Here is a 16,558-nt window from a genome sequence, read left to right as displayed (position 1 = left end):
TTATGAAAATAAATCAAGTGGAAATTTTTTTCTGTATTTACTCTAGAGTTTTCTTACCAATACATGAATACAGTGTTTCCGGCAATCTGAACTGTATTGAGAAATAGAGCAATATGATTAATTAGTGATGGTCTGTGATTTGGAACACAGTAGATGAGCAGTTTAGGAATCAGTTCAAGAGAACTCAGGATGAGAAATTGATTCTCAAGCTGTTTGTCTGAGAATATGACAGCACTATGCAGTACTGCTATAGGAAAAGGTGAACTTCAGCAGTTAAGGTGAAGAATGAGCTAAGCTCAGAAATATGTGCTAAATAGGTCCATTGATGTGGCATTGGGCACAGATGGTTTAAAAACTTTGTCCCCTGTGAAAGCCGCTGTCAGTCAACAAATGCATAATTCTGGGACATCACTGATACTACAAATTGCATAGGACTTCTGGGATCAGTGATACCACAACATGTTTCATTCTGGATTGTCTTAATAGAACCCAGAAGTACTGGATGATTTCACAACGTATATGGGGAGGAGAGAGGGAGCTTAAAAAGTTAAAAACATGTTATCCTAATATCTCTTCTTGGGAACTTTAAACAAACATTTTCTAGGCTTAATTCAGTTTTAATTTTAGTTCGCAGTTCTTTAAAGTTCAATTGGTTTCCATAGCAAACCCCTTTACTAAGGAGGTATAGACCTTGGCCATTTTAATTTACATCAGAGTGAAAGTTCAACAGAATTTGTATGCTATTTGAATTTTAATTATCTTATGTGTTACAAATCCAAAGTATTTTGAGAAGTTTTATATATTTTTGCAAAAAAGTTCATAACATGGAGTTCTGCAAGTTCTTTCAAGGAGGAAAATACTTAAAATTAACAAAATTCTACTAATCATAGTATACATAATGTGAAAACCATGTAAAAAGCTCATGGATTCAGAACTAAATATTCAGGATTGTTAATGGTTTGGTTCAAAAAATTAAAATCCATCCTCCCATTGGATTTAGTACTCGATAGACTAATTCTAATACTTAAGTGCTCCCATCAATCTATGTGGTTGAAAAGCACTTGCACCTAAAATAAATCTTAGGAAAACATTGCTATTATAACCGAAACCTCTATGAATTATAGTATTAGCATAAACTTCATTTTTTTTTTTATAATGAAGTAGCAGCAGAAATGTGGTAGGCACTGTAACCGCACACACAATAGTCCCCATCCTGAAATCCTTATATTCTAACTAGACAGTAAAGATGGACTAGGCATTTTACTGAAAAAGGGGTTTTGATCGCTGATTGGGCCCGTATGCCACAATATAAATATTTAGTAATACAAGCAAAACTGAAGTGATATTTAAAACCACTCCCTTCTGTGACTGAGTCACCTTATTATCTCCAGCCTCCAGCAAGAGGAAGGTTTGTTTGTGCTTGACTGGATGTCGGCTTCCTGATACTCCCAGTCTGTTAGCTACCCAAACAATCTCCTCAGGGCTCTGCCAGTCCTAACTTTCATGGATTCCAAGGCCAGAGGGACCATTGTGATCATCTAGCCCAGTGGTTCTCACACTTTTTTACTGGTGACCCCTTTCACATAGCAAGCCTCTGAGTGCGACCCCCCCCCTTATAAATTTAAAACACTTTTTTTATATATTTAACACCATTATAAATGCTGGAGGCAAAGTGGGGTTGGGGTGGAATTTGACACCTTGTGACCCCCCCATGTAATAACCTTGTGACCCCTTGAGGGGTCCCGACCCCCAGTTTGAGAACCCCTGATCTAGCCTGATCTCTTGTATAACACAGGCCATAGAACTTCCCCAAAATAATTCCCTGAGATCTTTTAGAAATGCATCCAATCTTGATTATAAAAAATATTAATGATGGAAAATCCACCAAAATCCTGGGTAAATTGTTCTCATGGTCAATTAACCTGTCAAAAATTTACAGTTTATTTCCAGTTTAAATTAATCTGCTACAACTTCCCGCCATTGCATTGTTATACCTTTATCTCCTAGATTGAAGAGCTGATTATTAAATATTTGTTGTCCATGTAGATACTTCTAATCAAATCACCTCTTAACCTTCTCTTTGTTAAGCTACATAGACTGAGCTTCTTCACTGTAAGGCATGTTTTCTAATCCTTTAATTATTCTTGTGACTCTTCTCTGAACCCTCTCCAATTTATCAATATCCTTTTTGAATTGCGGGCATAAGAACTGGACACAGTATTCCACCGGTGATCACATCAGTGCTAAATACAGAGGTAAAATAACCTAACTCCTACTCAAGATTCACCTTTATTGCTTCCAGGATCACATTAGCTCTTTTGGCCACAGCATGACATTGGAAGCTCATATTCAGCTGATTATTTACCACAACTCCCAAATCTTTTTCAGCATCACTGCTTCCCAGGATAGAGTCCCCATTCTGTAAGTATGGCCTACTTTCTTTGTTCCTAGATGTATACATTTAACCATACTGTTTACTTCCACCCAGTTTACCAACTCGAGCCAGGTTTCTCTGAATCAGTGACCTGTCCTCTTCATTATTTACCTCTTTCCCCAATTTTTGTGTCATCTGCAAACTTTATCTGTGATATTTTTATGTTTTGCCTTCACCTTGCAGGTTAACAGTAGGTATACCACAGCCCTTGCACTCCTTTGAAAGCATCCCCCTGTAGTATCCAGCACCAATCACTAGACACACTCAGAAATTACGCACACCTTGACTGGTACAACTCAGGATCAAGTCCTTTATAGCATCTTAGCACTGATATATATTTATAGTACAAACAATCAAGTTTATTATCAAAGACAAAGATTTAAGAGATACTGAGTTAAGGAAAATGATGGAAACAAACAGTTATATATAAAACAAAGAGTATAACACACTTCTTAGAGTGCAAACTTTAACAGGCTAAAATCCTTGTCTAAAGTAGTTTCTCATGTAAGGCAATCTCCAAGCTTCACTAACCAACATGCCTGGGATCCACTTTTCAGTGATGGATAACAAAATATCCTTTTGCTTTTCCTTGTATTTCCCAAAACTCATTGTTTTGTCCCCAAAGTCAGGATGACCCCCATGGTTCCTGTCCTGGTGTTCTTGCTCCAAGTTATCTTCACATACTCATATGCAAAATGGGCTCCCATTATGTCCGCTTACAGTGCTTAATTGACACATGAACCTATGCAGATAGGTACATACCTTTGGCAAAACTTGTTTGTCAACCCTGCCTGGGACGCAGACTCTAAAATATATTTTCAGTACATATACACAACTCCTTAAATATCATCAGTATATACATCACACAACAATTGAGGATCAGTGTGATGCTGGCTTTCATTTAAGATCTCACATAACATTATAGATAGCATACAGCTTTCACAGTATTTATGTCAGGTGCTGTTATAGAACAATGAACCCTTTCCAAGCTGGTACCCATGGGTGTTTGTGTCACACCCTCCCACTTCCCATATATCCTAGTGCCCCAATCTGCTTGTTCCCCTATTCTGCTCCAGTACACTGAACCCTTCTTGCCACTGGAGTGGTGATAGACAGGAAAATCACACGGCAGGCCTTGAACTGTGACTGACTATGGCCAGCTGTTGAACTCTCTCTCCTCCCCCTGCCCCGCTACCATCTTGCTGCAGCCTTCCTTAGTTGTGTCCATGGCACTGGTAATCAGAATGAGTGATGCCAAATTGAAGCTGCAATCAGGTGATAAAGAAAACCAAACAACCAGTGATGCTGCAGCATTATTCTTCCGGGAGAGTTAACACCTTTGTAGTTAATTGCTGGTAACTGGACCCTTAAGGCCTCACATCTTTCCCCCCAAGGCCCTGCCCTGTTGCTCCTTTTCCCCCTGCTCCTCCCTCCCCCCATTGTCTCAGGGAGCCAACCTGCCTGCAGGTATGAGGCAGTCCCAGCTGAGTAGAGGCTGGCACGGGTTAATGACACCATACCTCCCCCTGCCCTGTGGTAACTGGACTTTTGGTTCCGGTGCCATTTAGGGTTCCCAGCTCCCCTTTTTGACCAGATTTTCCAGTTGAAAACTCAGCACCCGGCAACCCTAAATGGCACCAGGACATACAAGCCAAAAACCAGATGGGTGCCAACCCTATTCTTCCCACATCCCAGGGGAACCAGAGCCCTAAACCATGGTAACAGGAAAGGAGCCCCCCGAATGGCGGTCTGGGCCTCTCTGTTGTTGCTGCCTGGGGAAGACCCAAACTGCTCGTGGCGGATGGGGATGGCCTGGATTACCGCTGCTCTGAGAGCCGGGAGGAGAGGAGTATGAACAGCAGCAGCCACCACCCAGTGACAGGGCCCGCCTGCTGCTGAAGAAGAGGTGCCGGCTATTTAGCAACCACTTCTGCAGCTGCTCTTTGCTAAATTACCAGGCAAGAGCAACAGGAGCGCACCCTTCAGCCCACCAGGAGAAAGAGCAGCTGGCTCCGCTTCAGCGGAGGAACCCCGCCCCGGGGGGCAGCCTCTCTAGTCCAAGCCTGGAGGAGCAGACCCCAGTTGCAGGGAGCTGAGCCCAGACCACAGCCAGCCCCCCTTTGCCAGCGGGAACCTGACCTAGACCGCAGGAAGGGGGGGGGCAGAGTTTGGGATGCGGAGGTGCTAGCAGGGAATACAGCCATTACTCCTGCCACGCCGAGCCCTGGGCCGGAGGAGAAGGGACCCTAGGCGCTGTCACACGGGCCTCTTTCACCAGGGTTAAATCTGCTGCCTTTCCGTGCCAGTCCCGCCTCCCATGCCAGCCTTGTGGCTGGGGATAGACACTGCAGCGGACGGACGGGTTCCAGGAGCTGGAGGCGCTGCTGGCTGGGGTCCCGCTGCCGGGCCGGGCGCCAGTGGGGACCGCGAGCTCCCGCAGCCCCTCGGAGGCTCGTTTCGTTGCCAGGGAGGGGCAGGAGCGGGCTGAGCGCCTCCTCGCTCCCAGTCCTCCCGCGCTAGGGGGCGCGAGGGAGGATCCTCACCGAAGGGGCGTTCGCCTCGCTCGCTAGCAACCAACGAGCGGCGGCGACGGGTGCCGACCGCGTCAGCTTCCCTTCGTCACGTGGGGCTGGCGGTTACTGGAAGAAGGGGAGTGCCGTCACTCCCCCCCCATTGGTCCCATCAGCCTCTGCGCGCGCCGCGGGACTGCAGGCGGGTTTGTTGCTCAGCTCCCACCGTCCCCTGGTGGCGGAGTGGGCAGCATTATGGCGGCGGCCCTAGACCCGGCCCGTCCGCGGTGAGTCTCCCCCTTACCCCGCTTCGCGGCCCCGGCCGGAGCCGCCGCGGCCACCTCTAACCGCGCGCTGCTGTGTTGTTCTCTCCAGGTTCCCGGACAGTGACGTCGAGCAGGACCCCGGGGCGGCGGCGCAGGTGAGAGTCCGGGCGCGGTGATGGGCGGGAGAGCGAGCGACAGGGGCCCGCGGGGCGGGGCAGCGGCCTGGGCATCTCCTGGGCATCGCCCTCGGTGCGTTAGCAGGGCCCAGCCCGTGTCCTCAGCCGGAGGAGCCGCCTGTCGGATTGTCCCGAGCTGGGGCCTTGGCCAGTCGCTCGGACACGTGTGTCTGCAGGTGTGGGGGCGCCTGGTGCAGCTCAGGCTTGTCTACACTACTGCTCGGGGTCGATCTAAGAGATGCAACAGCAGCTATGTGAATAGCGTAGCTGAAGTCGACGTACGTAGATCTACTCACTGCGGTAAGTCGACGGTTGACGCTCTCCCGTCGACTCCGCTTGCGCTTCTCGTTCTGGAGGAGTATCGGAGTCCACGGGAGAGTGCTCAGCGATAAATCGACCCCTGCTGGATTGATTGCTGCCCACCAATCCAGCGGGTAGTGTAGACAAGCCCTCAGTAGTTAAGGTTACATGGAGTTTCTCTAAACGCATGTTAACATTAGCGTAAGGTTAGTTTTTGTTGCAGCTCCTGTGGGACCACCCCTGAGCACTTTAGGAGCTAACAAACTGAGCCTCAAAGTCTCTGCAAGTGTAACGCTTACAGACCCCGGTCATCAGCGGGCAGGATCGAACCTGGGATTTCTGGAGCTTAGTGCATGAGCTAATAGCCAACTGGCTGTTCACTAAGGCTGTAGAGCAGACTCATTTTATCTTTCTCTCTAAGTGTTCTCATTGCCACTAGATGGGACACAACACCACACCCAGAAGGTGTGTGGGTTACACAAGGTAGAAAAGTGTCATAGAGCTGGGGAAATGGAGGCACAGAGTGCTGAAGTGACTCTCCAGCAGCCTGGCTGAGTTGGTGTTAGGGTTGGAATAAGAAGCCAGATTTTTTTTACCTCATTTTCTCTCTACTACTAGACCATAATGTCTCTCCATAGGACTGTTTGTTATTATGGAGGCTGCCTCAAGTAACTATTTTCAGCATTAGCATTTTTATAAAGTGATAACTATGTATGCTAGGTGCATTACAGGCAATGATAAAAACAGGATCCCAACTCTGAGTAAATTACAGTTTAAATGACATACAGATGAAGCATGTTTTGCAAGGAAAGATGCAGAGTGACTGAGCAGTGAAGTTTTATGCATGACTTTAATAGTTTTTGTTTCCTCTTAGTCTACACCATAACGGTTTCTTTTAAAGGAGATACTTGGGTTAGGTTATCTTGGAAGAAATGATTTTTGAAGAGAGGGTAGAACCATATTAGGTAGCAAAGGAATAGATTTCAGGTATAGTACTCTTGTGGGAATTCTGTGCCACTGCGCAATGCAGAATTTTGCAGAAATTAATGGTTTTTGCGCAGAATTTCCTTTCCCCCACAGAAATGGGCTGCAGTGCTGCTTGCCACCACTAGGGCCACTGGACCTGTCAGAGCCTAGCTTGTGATAGAAGTCACTGCCCTGGGGTAGGCGGGGAGGGGCTAGAAAGTTCCTGGCAGCTGCAGGAGAGGTTGGTGCACAGGAAACTCCACACGAGCCCGGGACCCAGCATCAGGCTGTTTCTCCCTCTGGATCCCTGGATTTCTGAGGGGTAGGGGGTTGGGTGTCAGGGCTGGCGGGGGGGGGGCACGGCTGGGCTCTGGGAGGGGAAGGGTGTGTGTGTCTGGGCTAGGGAGCCCCTGTGGGCTCTGGGGTGGAGGGGTTGTGGGTGCTTGGCCCCCGGCTGGGCTTTGGCGGGGAGGGGGCAGAGAAAAAGGAACTGAGCTGTCATAGGGGTGTCTTTAACTCTCTACTCCTGGGGGAATTTTTGTGTCTGTATTGTTACAGACATACTTGCTGAAGGTATTTTGAAATAAATTACCAAACTACATAATCATGCCAGTTTCAAGTAGTCTTATTTTGACAAATAAAATTTGCAGAATTTTAAAATATTGTGTGCAGAATTTTTATTTTTTTGCACAGAATTCCCCCAGGAGTAGTATAGGGAGCAAAGAGAGGATAAAAAACAAGTACTTGGATACTGATATGAAATTGTACAATAATTTGAGGGCGAGGATGAAGGTTTTCAAGTGGGTGTCGAGGTAAGGAAATATGACTGAAGGATTTGGGGAGGGGCTAGGTGTGATTGGAATTGTGGGCCAAGATAAATGATGCTCTTGCAATCATTTCAATGATAGGGACAAGTATGGAGATTTGGGGCCCATGCAAAGATCTTAATATTAAGAATGGAGTGGAAAAGATGAATTTTGGAGATGGTTTCCACTTTATTTTAAAAGATGATGCATGGAAATATCACAAAATAACCACAGACATATCTGCAGCCTTTTCTGTGTGTGAGCCCAAGCTTTAAGTGTTTTTTACAGGTGAGTGTAATTATTAAGACTCATTTTGTTTAAAAGAAATGATCAGTAGAATCTGATCTGATATTACACAGATGCTTTAGGTCAGGTTTCATTAATGTAGGACTAGAAGAGGCTATCTTACCTAAGCAGGTCCTTGTTAAAAGCCACTGCATTTGTTTTCTAGCTACACTGTTGTATCAAGACTGCATATTTGAAGTGGTGCTCTTAAATAATCTGCAGTGGACTACTTAAATTAAAGCAAGAGCATACTTCAATGCCAAGATTTTAAAAAATGGGCTTAGAATAGGAACCTAACTTTAGGAACCTGGTTCTTAAAAGCTTGGCCTAAAGCTATATGGAAGAGATACATGGGTTTCTTTATTCTGAGGTGGTTGTTATAGTTATTTCCTTTCCTGTTCTCCTAAATTGTAGAATTAGATGAGAATTCTTGTGGTGCACAGCCTATATTTTTTCCTTAAAATTTACCAAATGCTTTGCAAATATAAGTTGTGAAGATTTGGTACAGCACCAAATCTGTTCGAGCTAAAATTATAACTGTTAGTAAAACAATATGCAAGTGTCCTTCATTTTAACTCTGGCAGCTAATCATGTATTTCCTTGGTTGTCACCTGGCTGCCTTTTTTAAGCTAAGTGCATGTATAGCAAAAGGGGCCATATTATCTGAATACCTACCTCTAAAGCATTTGAAAACAAATAGCTATCTTTGTTCCGAGCTCCTGGAGAAAAGACTTAATTAGTTCATTTCTTTATATTTATGCGGATGGTTTGTCATTTGTGAGGAATATATTGAAGAGAGAGCCATGTCAATTAAATAAATTTTGCATTTAGTTTTGAAAATCTTGTGGTCGCTCTTGTGGGTGTGAGCTCTGTAGAGCACATCTTTTTTCTTTAAGTGAAAGACCTACAGTGCTCACAAGCCTCCTACTTCTGATCTATACTTTCACTATTATGGTGGAATGTAGCTGCTATGGGAAGTCATGTACGTGGAGGGAGAGGCAATTTCTCAAGAGGCCAGAGCCATTCCCATGGAGGGCTTTGAGAGTCAGGACAGCGGGTCTGGCTGGAGAATCTTACCCACATGCTCGGGGTTCTGCTGATCGCCATATTTGGGGTCGGGAAGGAATTTTCCTCCAGGGTAGATTGGCAGAGGCCCTGGAGGTTTTTCGCCTTCCTCCGCAGCATGGGGCAGGGGTCGCTTGCTGGAGGATTCTCTGCGACTTGAAGTCTTTAAATCATGATTTAGGGACTTCAACAGCTGAGTCAAGGGAGAGAATTATTCCAGGAGTGGGTGGGTCAGCTTTTGTGGCCTGCATCATGCGGGAGGTCAGACTAGATGATCATAATGGTCCCTTCTGACCTTAAAGTCTATGAGGACAGACGCACTGATTTGTAATTTCTGTTGGCTCTTCGTTGAGTACAGGGAACGAAGCACCAGGGTGATCTGTTCAGAATCATGTAGCTAACCAATCTGGCTGTTGCATTTTGTACTAGCTGGAGTTTTTTCAGTGTATGCCTTCATTCTATTCTATGTAGGAAGGGCAGGAGGATGTCCCTTATTGTTATAAATGCTTCCATGGCAGCTACTTTTGAATATACTGAATTAGGAGTGCATTCGTGTAAGCAGGTCAAATTCTGCTTTTTTGTGTAACATGTTTGGTCTGCCCTTCTTTCTCCTAGCTCTCTTTGTTGAGGTATACCAGAGTTCATTGCCACATGTGCTGCCCTGTGTGCGTGTCCTCTGGACACACTATTCCCTACTGAGGCACTATAGATAGTTCTTTCGAATTCATTCATTCATTTAAATGCAGGTAGTCCATAGCAGAACCCACAACATAACCAGCAAAGAGCTAGTGTCTTCTATGCATGGTACTGGATTCCATCATCGGATCCGTAGTTGGGCTGCTGGCTGTTTTAATTCTGCAAGAGGAGCCTTGATCCACCTTCCGTTTATCAAATTTCTGCTTTTTATTACAGGAGAAACATGAGCAATTAGGCCCTCTCTCGCTGAAACTTCTAATACTTCATTTGTAATTCTCTTTCACCCTCTTGTTCCTTCAGTTATGTGGCTGGTCTAAACCTTACATTGTAAGCTCTTTTGCACAAGGGCTGCATCTTCCTGTGTGTTTGTCAGCACCTAGCATGACGAGGTACTGATCCTAATTGTGTTCTTTGAGCACTGTAACAATACAAATACAGAAAAAACGTAGCTTCTGTTGGAGTGTATAGCATCTGTTGTACTATTCTGCCATCATTCTTTATTTTCACGTAGGAGAAATCTGGGTAATCAATTTAAAAATGCAAGTTTATAACTCTACTCACCTATGCAGCAACTGTTCCAGAGTTAAATATCCATCTCTAAGATTAGTTGAAAACAATTGTCTGCCTCAAATTGTGATCTCTCTGTAGTTGCACTTCAAGTGGGTCTCGGGGGGGGGGGGGGGGGAAATAGAAATTGAAGGGATGGATGGTGGCTGACCCAGAGCAGGGTGATGGGGATGTGTGTGAGATGCAGTGCAGAGGTCAGGCACAGAATGGCTGAGTAGTGCAAGCACTGTGCATTTCTAGTGCAGTAGTGGCTCTGGCCTCAATGGGGAGAGGGGTGGCATTACGGTGGGGCTGTTGTCCTGCATCAAAGTGCACTGGCCAGAAGAGTTAGCTTGGTTCTGGAAGGTAGTGCATACCTTTCTTTCCCAGGGTGGCAGAGCTGCTGTACTCCTTGGAAGCCCAGGAAGAATTCTTGTTAGCCAGGATGCATTTTAGCTGGGGGCTCCTACTGCATCTGATCTTGGTACAATCTCTATAGACCACTAACTGAACAGTTGTTAAGTACAGGTTTTAATATGGCATCACGTAATAACATAAGAATGACCATGCTGGGCCACACTAATGGTCCATCTAGCCCAGTGTCCTGTCTTCTAACAGTGGCAAGTGTCAGATGCTTTAGAGGGCATGAACAGAACAGGGCTAATACTGAGTGATCCATTCCCTGTTGTCTGCTTATAGCAATCAGAGGTTTAGGGACACCCGGATCACGGGGTTGTGTCCCTGACCACCTTGGGTGATAGCCATTGATGGACCTGTCTTCCATCTGCTTATCTAATGCTTTTTGAACCCAGGTATAGTTTTAGCTTTCACAACATCTCCTGGCAACAAGTTCCACAGGTTGTCTGTGTGTTGTGTGAAGAAGTATTTCATAGAATCATAGAATATCAGGGTTGGAAGGGACTTCAGGAGGTCATCTAGTCCAATCCCCTGCTCAAAGCAGGACCAGTCCCCAACTAAATAATCCCAGCCAGAGCTTTGTCAAGCCTGACCTTAAAAACCTCTAAGGAAGGAGATTCTACTACCTCCTTACGTGACCCATTCCAGTGCTTCACCACCCTTCTAGTGAAAGTTTTTCCTAATATCCAACCTAAACCTCCCCCACTGCAACTTGAGACCATTACTCCTTGTTCCGTCATCTGCTACCACGGAGAACAGTCTAGATCCATCCTCTTTGGAACCCCCTTTCAGGTAGTTGAAAGCAGCTATCAAATTCCCCTCATTCTTCTCTTCTGCAGACTAAACAATCCCAGTTCCCTCAGCCTCTCCTCATAAGTCATGTGCTCCAGCCCCCTAATCATTTTTGTTGCCCTCTGCTGGACTCTTTCCAATTTTTCCACATCCTTGTAGTGTGGGGCCCTTATGTTTCGTTTAAACCTGCTGCCTGTTAATGTTCGATAGTGCCTCTGGTCATTTAGGAGCTGGCTTTTTAAACCCTTCTTGTCCCTGGGTTAGCCCTGCCCTATAGTCCAGAGATCTCAAAAAGGGTTATGGATCAAAGGAAAGCAGGCTGGAATCTCATTAGTAAGATTTCAGCCTACCCAAAACAGACCACGCTGTAATTTTCAAGCAAGCAAGCAAGCACACAAACTAACTCACCTCAGGGATCTCATGATCTCTCCTCCTTCACCTGGAGATTTCCCTTGCAAAACTCCCGTTTACTGCTCCTGTTCGCTATCTCCCTCCTCCTGTTTGCTAGTTCATGCTTTGCACCAGTGGGAAGGAAATACTTGCACCAGTGTAATTGCTACTAAAGATACCATATTGACAGGATTCCTACTCTTCAAAGAGTGTTTTAGTGGGTACAGGCAGTTGGTCTTGCTATGATACTGGCCTTTCTGTTCCTCAAGACTGAAGAACTTTGAGGGCTTTGAAAGCTTCTGCCTATTTATGTGCTAAGTAGCTGAGATGTGAGAGTAGGAATCCACCGAAGTAATTCAGGAAGTAGAATTACTGAGAGTAACTATCCCTTATTTTAATAGCTTCAGAAAGCAGTACAAGATGTACCTTCTTTAGCCAAACATCTACCTGGTAAAGTGTAAACCAGAGGAATCTATTTCCAGGTGCATATGTAGTATGGGGAGCAATTATTGCTCCCCATTTTGGGGAGTTATAAATTGGTCTTTGCTGCACCCACATCATGGAAATGGGTGTACTATAACTTATTCAAAACGTGTTTGCTCTTTCTTTTTCACAAAAGTCATTTGAATAAACATACACGGTTCAGTCAGTCATATTTTGGACTTGGATAGCGGTTAGCTCGAAGGTAAAGGCTTTGGGGATCAAAACAGAGGAATAGCCAGGCATTCCCATGAGCTCAGGATATTTAGTTCCAGTGTAATTTCACTTAAAGCAAAATAGTGCTAATTGGTGGTGGTTGATTTTTTTTCCAGCAACACATTTCACTGTGGGCTACACACTGGGTTCTATTGTTGGAGGGATTTACAGAAACTGTCATGTTAAATTTTTATATTTGGATTTGCAGAAGCTGACAGTGGCCTTGGAACAGAAGCCAGATGATGCAGAATATTACTGTCAAAGAGCTTATGCTCATATTCTTCTACAGAATTACTGGGGTAACATCTCTTAAACTATACTGTGTATCCCTTTAAGACCACATTATGACATTCCTTACAGAAAGATGTCTTAAATCAAGCAAAGTATAGTGATAGTCTTAGAAATTTTTAACTTTTAATCAAAGCAGCCCACATTTGCCACTAATATAGCTCTTCTGATATCTGATCACTTCTGGTCTCTCATGGAAGCTTTGCAGTCCTAACTTTCCATTTAATGTGTTGAGTACACTAATGAAAGAATAACCCATTGTTTCAATTTATTGCTTAGTTACTTTGGTTACTGGATTTAGGCTTCAGACATGCCTTAAACTTTCTCCTTATTTTATTAAAAGTGATGCAACACTTTAAATATGTACTGTTTTGAGAAAAGTTTCACTTTCTAAATGGTTCCTTCTGTGTCTGATCCAGTTCTTTTAAAAAAAAAAAAAAATAAACCTTAAATTTTGAATAGAATTGGCCTTGGAATGCACAGCTTAAACCCAAACAGTCTGACTGACTGAAGGTCACAGTCTGTCGCACTTAGGGGGCAGAGCAGCAGAATGGATAGACTAGCTGTATGCTACTGGGAAATACTGTCAAAAAATTAAAAATTCTGAGCCAAAAAAATTAAAATTCTGCACACAACATTTTAAAATTCTGCAAATTTTATTTGTCAAAATAACCCTATATATAATCACTCCAGTTTCAATTATTTTGGTAAATACCTGTCAGCAAGTATGTCTGTAACAATACAGACACACACACAATTTTCCCCAGGAGTAGAGAGTTAAAGAAACCCTTATGACAACCAGCAGTTGCTTCTCTACCCCCCCTTTCCCCTCCCCCAAGCCCCACACTCACACCCCATTTCCCCCCAGAGCCCAGCCATGGGTCCCCCTCCCCGACCCAGACACTTACCCCTGACCCCCAGAGGCCAGCTGCGTGGCCCCCTTCTAGCCTGGACCCTCAGACTCTACGCCCTCCACAGCCCAGGGATCCAGAGGGAGAAACAGCTGGTGCCATCGCCTCCTTCCTTCAGGGCATGCTGAGAACTGCAGCTGCCGGGAACCCTCCAGTTTCCTTTCCTTCCCCCTGGCCTTGTCGTCTATTTGTGAGCTGGGCTCTGCCGGGTCCAGTGGCCCCTAGTGGCGGCCAGTATCTCTGCAGCCCATTTCTGTAGGAAAAAGGAAATTCTGTGTGCCCAACATTAATTTATCAAAATTCTGCATTGCACAGTGGCACAGAATTCCCCCATGAGTAGCTATAGCAGATTTGAGTGGTGAAAATATTGTAAGATAATTGCTGTACTTCACTAGCATGACTTTCTGCATAAATTAAGTAAACTAATACTTCACACTCTTCATTTAAGATGTAAAAACGGAGCTCAGGAATCTAACTGTAGCATTAACCTCAAACTACTTGTTCACTTAGGCAGCGCTTTTAGTATGTGAATTACTTTGTGTTAAAATTATAAAATTCAGAATGTTAGCTTTGTCTCCTGATTCAAGTCAAATGCAACATTAGGGCAAATTAAGTTACTGTATTTCTGTTGTTTCTAGAACAGAGTAATATACTCTACATTAAAAAAACATGTGACTGCTTATTTGTAGGCTCTGTACCATACTTCTGAAGGTGTGAGATTATGGCTAAATGTTGAGTTGGGACTGAATTGTCACTTTGCTTTTAGATCTTTGGTTTAAGATACGTAACTGGAATAATGCAATTCTTAAGAGACAAATGCAAAACTGACTTTCTACAGATGCTGTTGCAGATGCAAAGAAGTCCCTAGAACTCAATCCCAATAATGCCACAGCTTTTCTCAGAAAAGGGTATGTAACCATTTAAGAAGCCACAAGCAGCAAGTTTCCATTTTCCATTTTTGAAATATATTGTACTCATTCTAGCACTACTACAGTTTGCATCAGATTGGGGTCTCAATTGCCCTTTTATAGAAGGTGGACTAAATAAATTAATGTGGTGAGGGTCAATCTCAAGGAGGAGTGGTTGGGGGGAAGCATTCATAGCTTTAATCATTTGGATCTTTATAAGAGGGCTGTTGGACAATGGCATTTTAAACTTCGTACCACTTTTAATCTAAGATTTTGGTGATTCACTTTGAAATATCTGTAATAGAGCTCTTGTATTAGTAGACAATGTGCCAAATTCCCACGTTTCTACCTTTGCCATGTTATTCTGTTCTTAGCATCCCAGTTAATTGTAACTTACAAATTATAGTTATGGCAAATTTGTAGCTTTTGTTTATTAACAGCAAATTTAATAGATCATGTACTACTTTTCCACCCAGGTACAGTGTAAAGTAAAATATACTATGCTCAGCAGAAGTGTGAATTTGATTGGAAACATAACTACCGTTCCCTTGTTTTTTTCTGTGTGTATGTCAGGATAAGTGAATACCATATCAAAAACTATGCTTCTGCTCTAGAGTCTTTCAAAGAAGGACAGAAATTGGACAGTAAGTATTGAAACTACACTTCTTTTTGCACACTAATTAGTAAATATTTAAAAGCTTCTATAAGGCTCAGATTAAATTGAACACGATTTTCAGAAGTGACTAGTGATTTAGGTGCCACAACTTTTGGATACCCAGCTAGATCATGTGAAATGGACCTAACTTTTGGGAAGCACAGAGCACCCCCTCACCTGAAAATCAAGCCCTTTTAAGGCATCTAGAATTGGCCAGAAAATATCAGTAGTCACTTCTGAAAATGTAAGCCCATGTGTTTCAGTTCCCTGTGGGTTAAATGGGGATATTTCTCTGCTTCAGACATACGTTGCGGATAAATTCAGGTGTTTGAGGTGATCTGGTACTATGGTGATGAGCATCATGGAAAAGCCTACAAATAGACTGAATTCCTCTTATACAATGTTAAGTTGTAAACCAGGGATCGGCACCCTGGCGGGCCGGGCCGGTTTGTTTACCTGCCACGTCCGCAGGTTCGGCTGATCGCGGCTCCCACTGGCTGCGGTCCGCCGCTCCAGGCCCATGGGGGCGGTGGGAAGCGGCAGCCAGCACTCCCAGTCTCTATTCAAGCCCAAGTTAATGGTATCTAGTTTGCAAATTAATACCAGTTCAGCAGTTTCTCCTTGGAGTCTGTTTTTTGAAGCTTTTCTGTTGCAAAATTGCCACCTTTAAGTCTGTTACTGAGTGACCAGAGAGGTTGAAGTGTTCTCCTACTGGTTTTTGAATGTTATGATTCCTGATGTTAGATTTGTGTCCATTTATTCTTTTGCATAGAGACTGGGAGTGGCTGGGTCGTTACACAAATTGAATCTATTTCCCCATGTTAAGTATCCTCACACCTTCTTGTCACCTGTCTGAAATGGGCCATCTTGATTATCACTACAAAAGTTTTTTTTTCTCCTGCTGATAATAGCTCATCTTAATTAATTAGCCTCTTAGAGTTGGTATGGCAACTTCCACCTTTTCATGTTCTCTGTATCTATCTATCTATCTATCTATCTATCTATCTATCTATCTATCTATCTATCTATCTATCTATCTATCTATCTATCTATCTATCTATCTATCTATCTATCTATCTATCTATCTAATCTTCTTACTATATGTTCCATTCTATGCATCCGATGAAGTGGGCTGTAGCCCGCGAAAGCTTATGCTCAAATAAATGTGTTAGTCTCTAAGGTGCCACAAGTACTCCTGTTCTTTTTGCGGATACAGACTAACACGGCTGCTACTCTGACTCCTAGTAGAGAGACATCTTATACCAACAAAACCCAGTTCCCTGAATAAGATAAGCTATGTCTATGCTAGGGCTTTTTGCTGGTATAACTATGTCAATTAGAGTTGTGATTTTGTTTTTTTACACTCCTACATGACCTAGGTATGGTGGCAAACCTGTTAAGTGAAGACCAGGCCCAGTAATCCACAACTGCACCCCAAACCCTATTTGCTA

At 43.9% G+C, this 16,558-nt stretch overlaps 1 protein-coding gene across 1 annotated transcript in view; it reads left to right on the top strand.

Moving 5' to 3' along the window:
- The first annotated feature begins 5,106 nt into the window (after positions 1-5,106).
- Positions 5,107-16,558, top strand: part of SUGT1 (SGT1 homolog, MIS12 kinetochore complex assembly cochaperone) — a 58,265-nt gene continuing 46,813 nt past the window's right edge. The window contains exons 1-5 of the mRNA XM_065405137.1: positions 5,107-5,231; positions 5,320-5,365; positions 12,554-12,644; positions 14,383-14,452; positions 15,026-15,096. Coding sequence (XP_065261209.1) covers positions 5,200-5,231; positions 5,320-5,365; positions 12,554-12,644; positions 14,383-14,452; positions 15,026-15,096 — 310 coding nt within the window. The 5' untranslated portion in view covers positions 5,107-5,199. The remainder of the gene's footprint in view (positions 5,232-5,319; positions 5,366-12,553; positions 12,645-14,382; positions 14,453-15,025; positions 15,097-16,558) is intronic.

This window comes from Emys orbicularis, chromosome 1 (assembly GCF_028017835.1).
Source record: "Emys orbicularis isolate rEmyOrb1 chromosome 1, rEmyOrb1.hap1, whole genome shotgun sequence".
Classification (NCBI taxonomy): domain Eukaryota; kingdom Metazoa; phylum Chordata; order Testudines; family Emydidae; genus Emys; species Emys orbicularis.
This window is presented reverse-complemented; position numbering and strand designations above follow the sequence as displayed.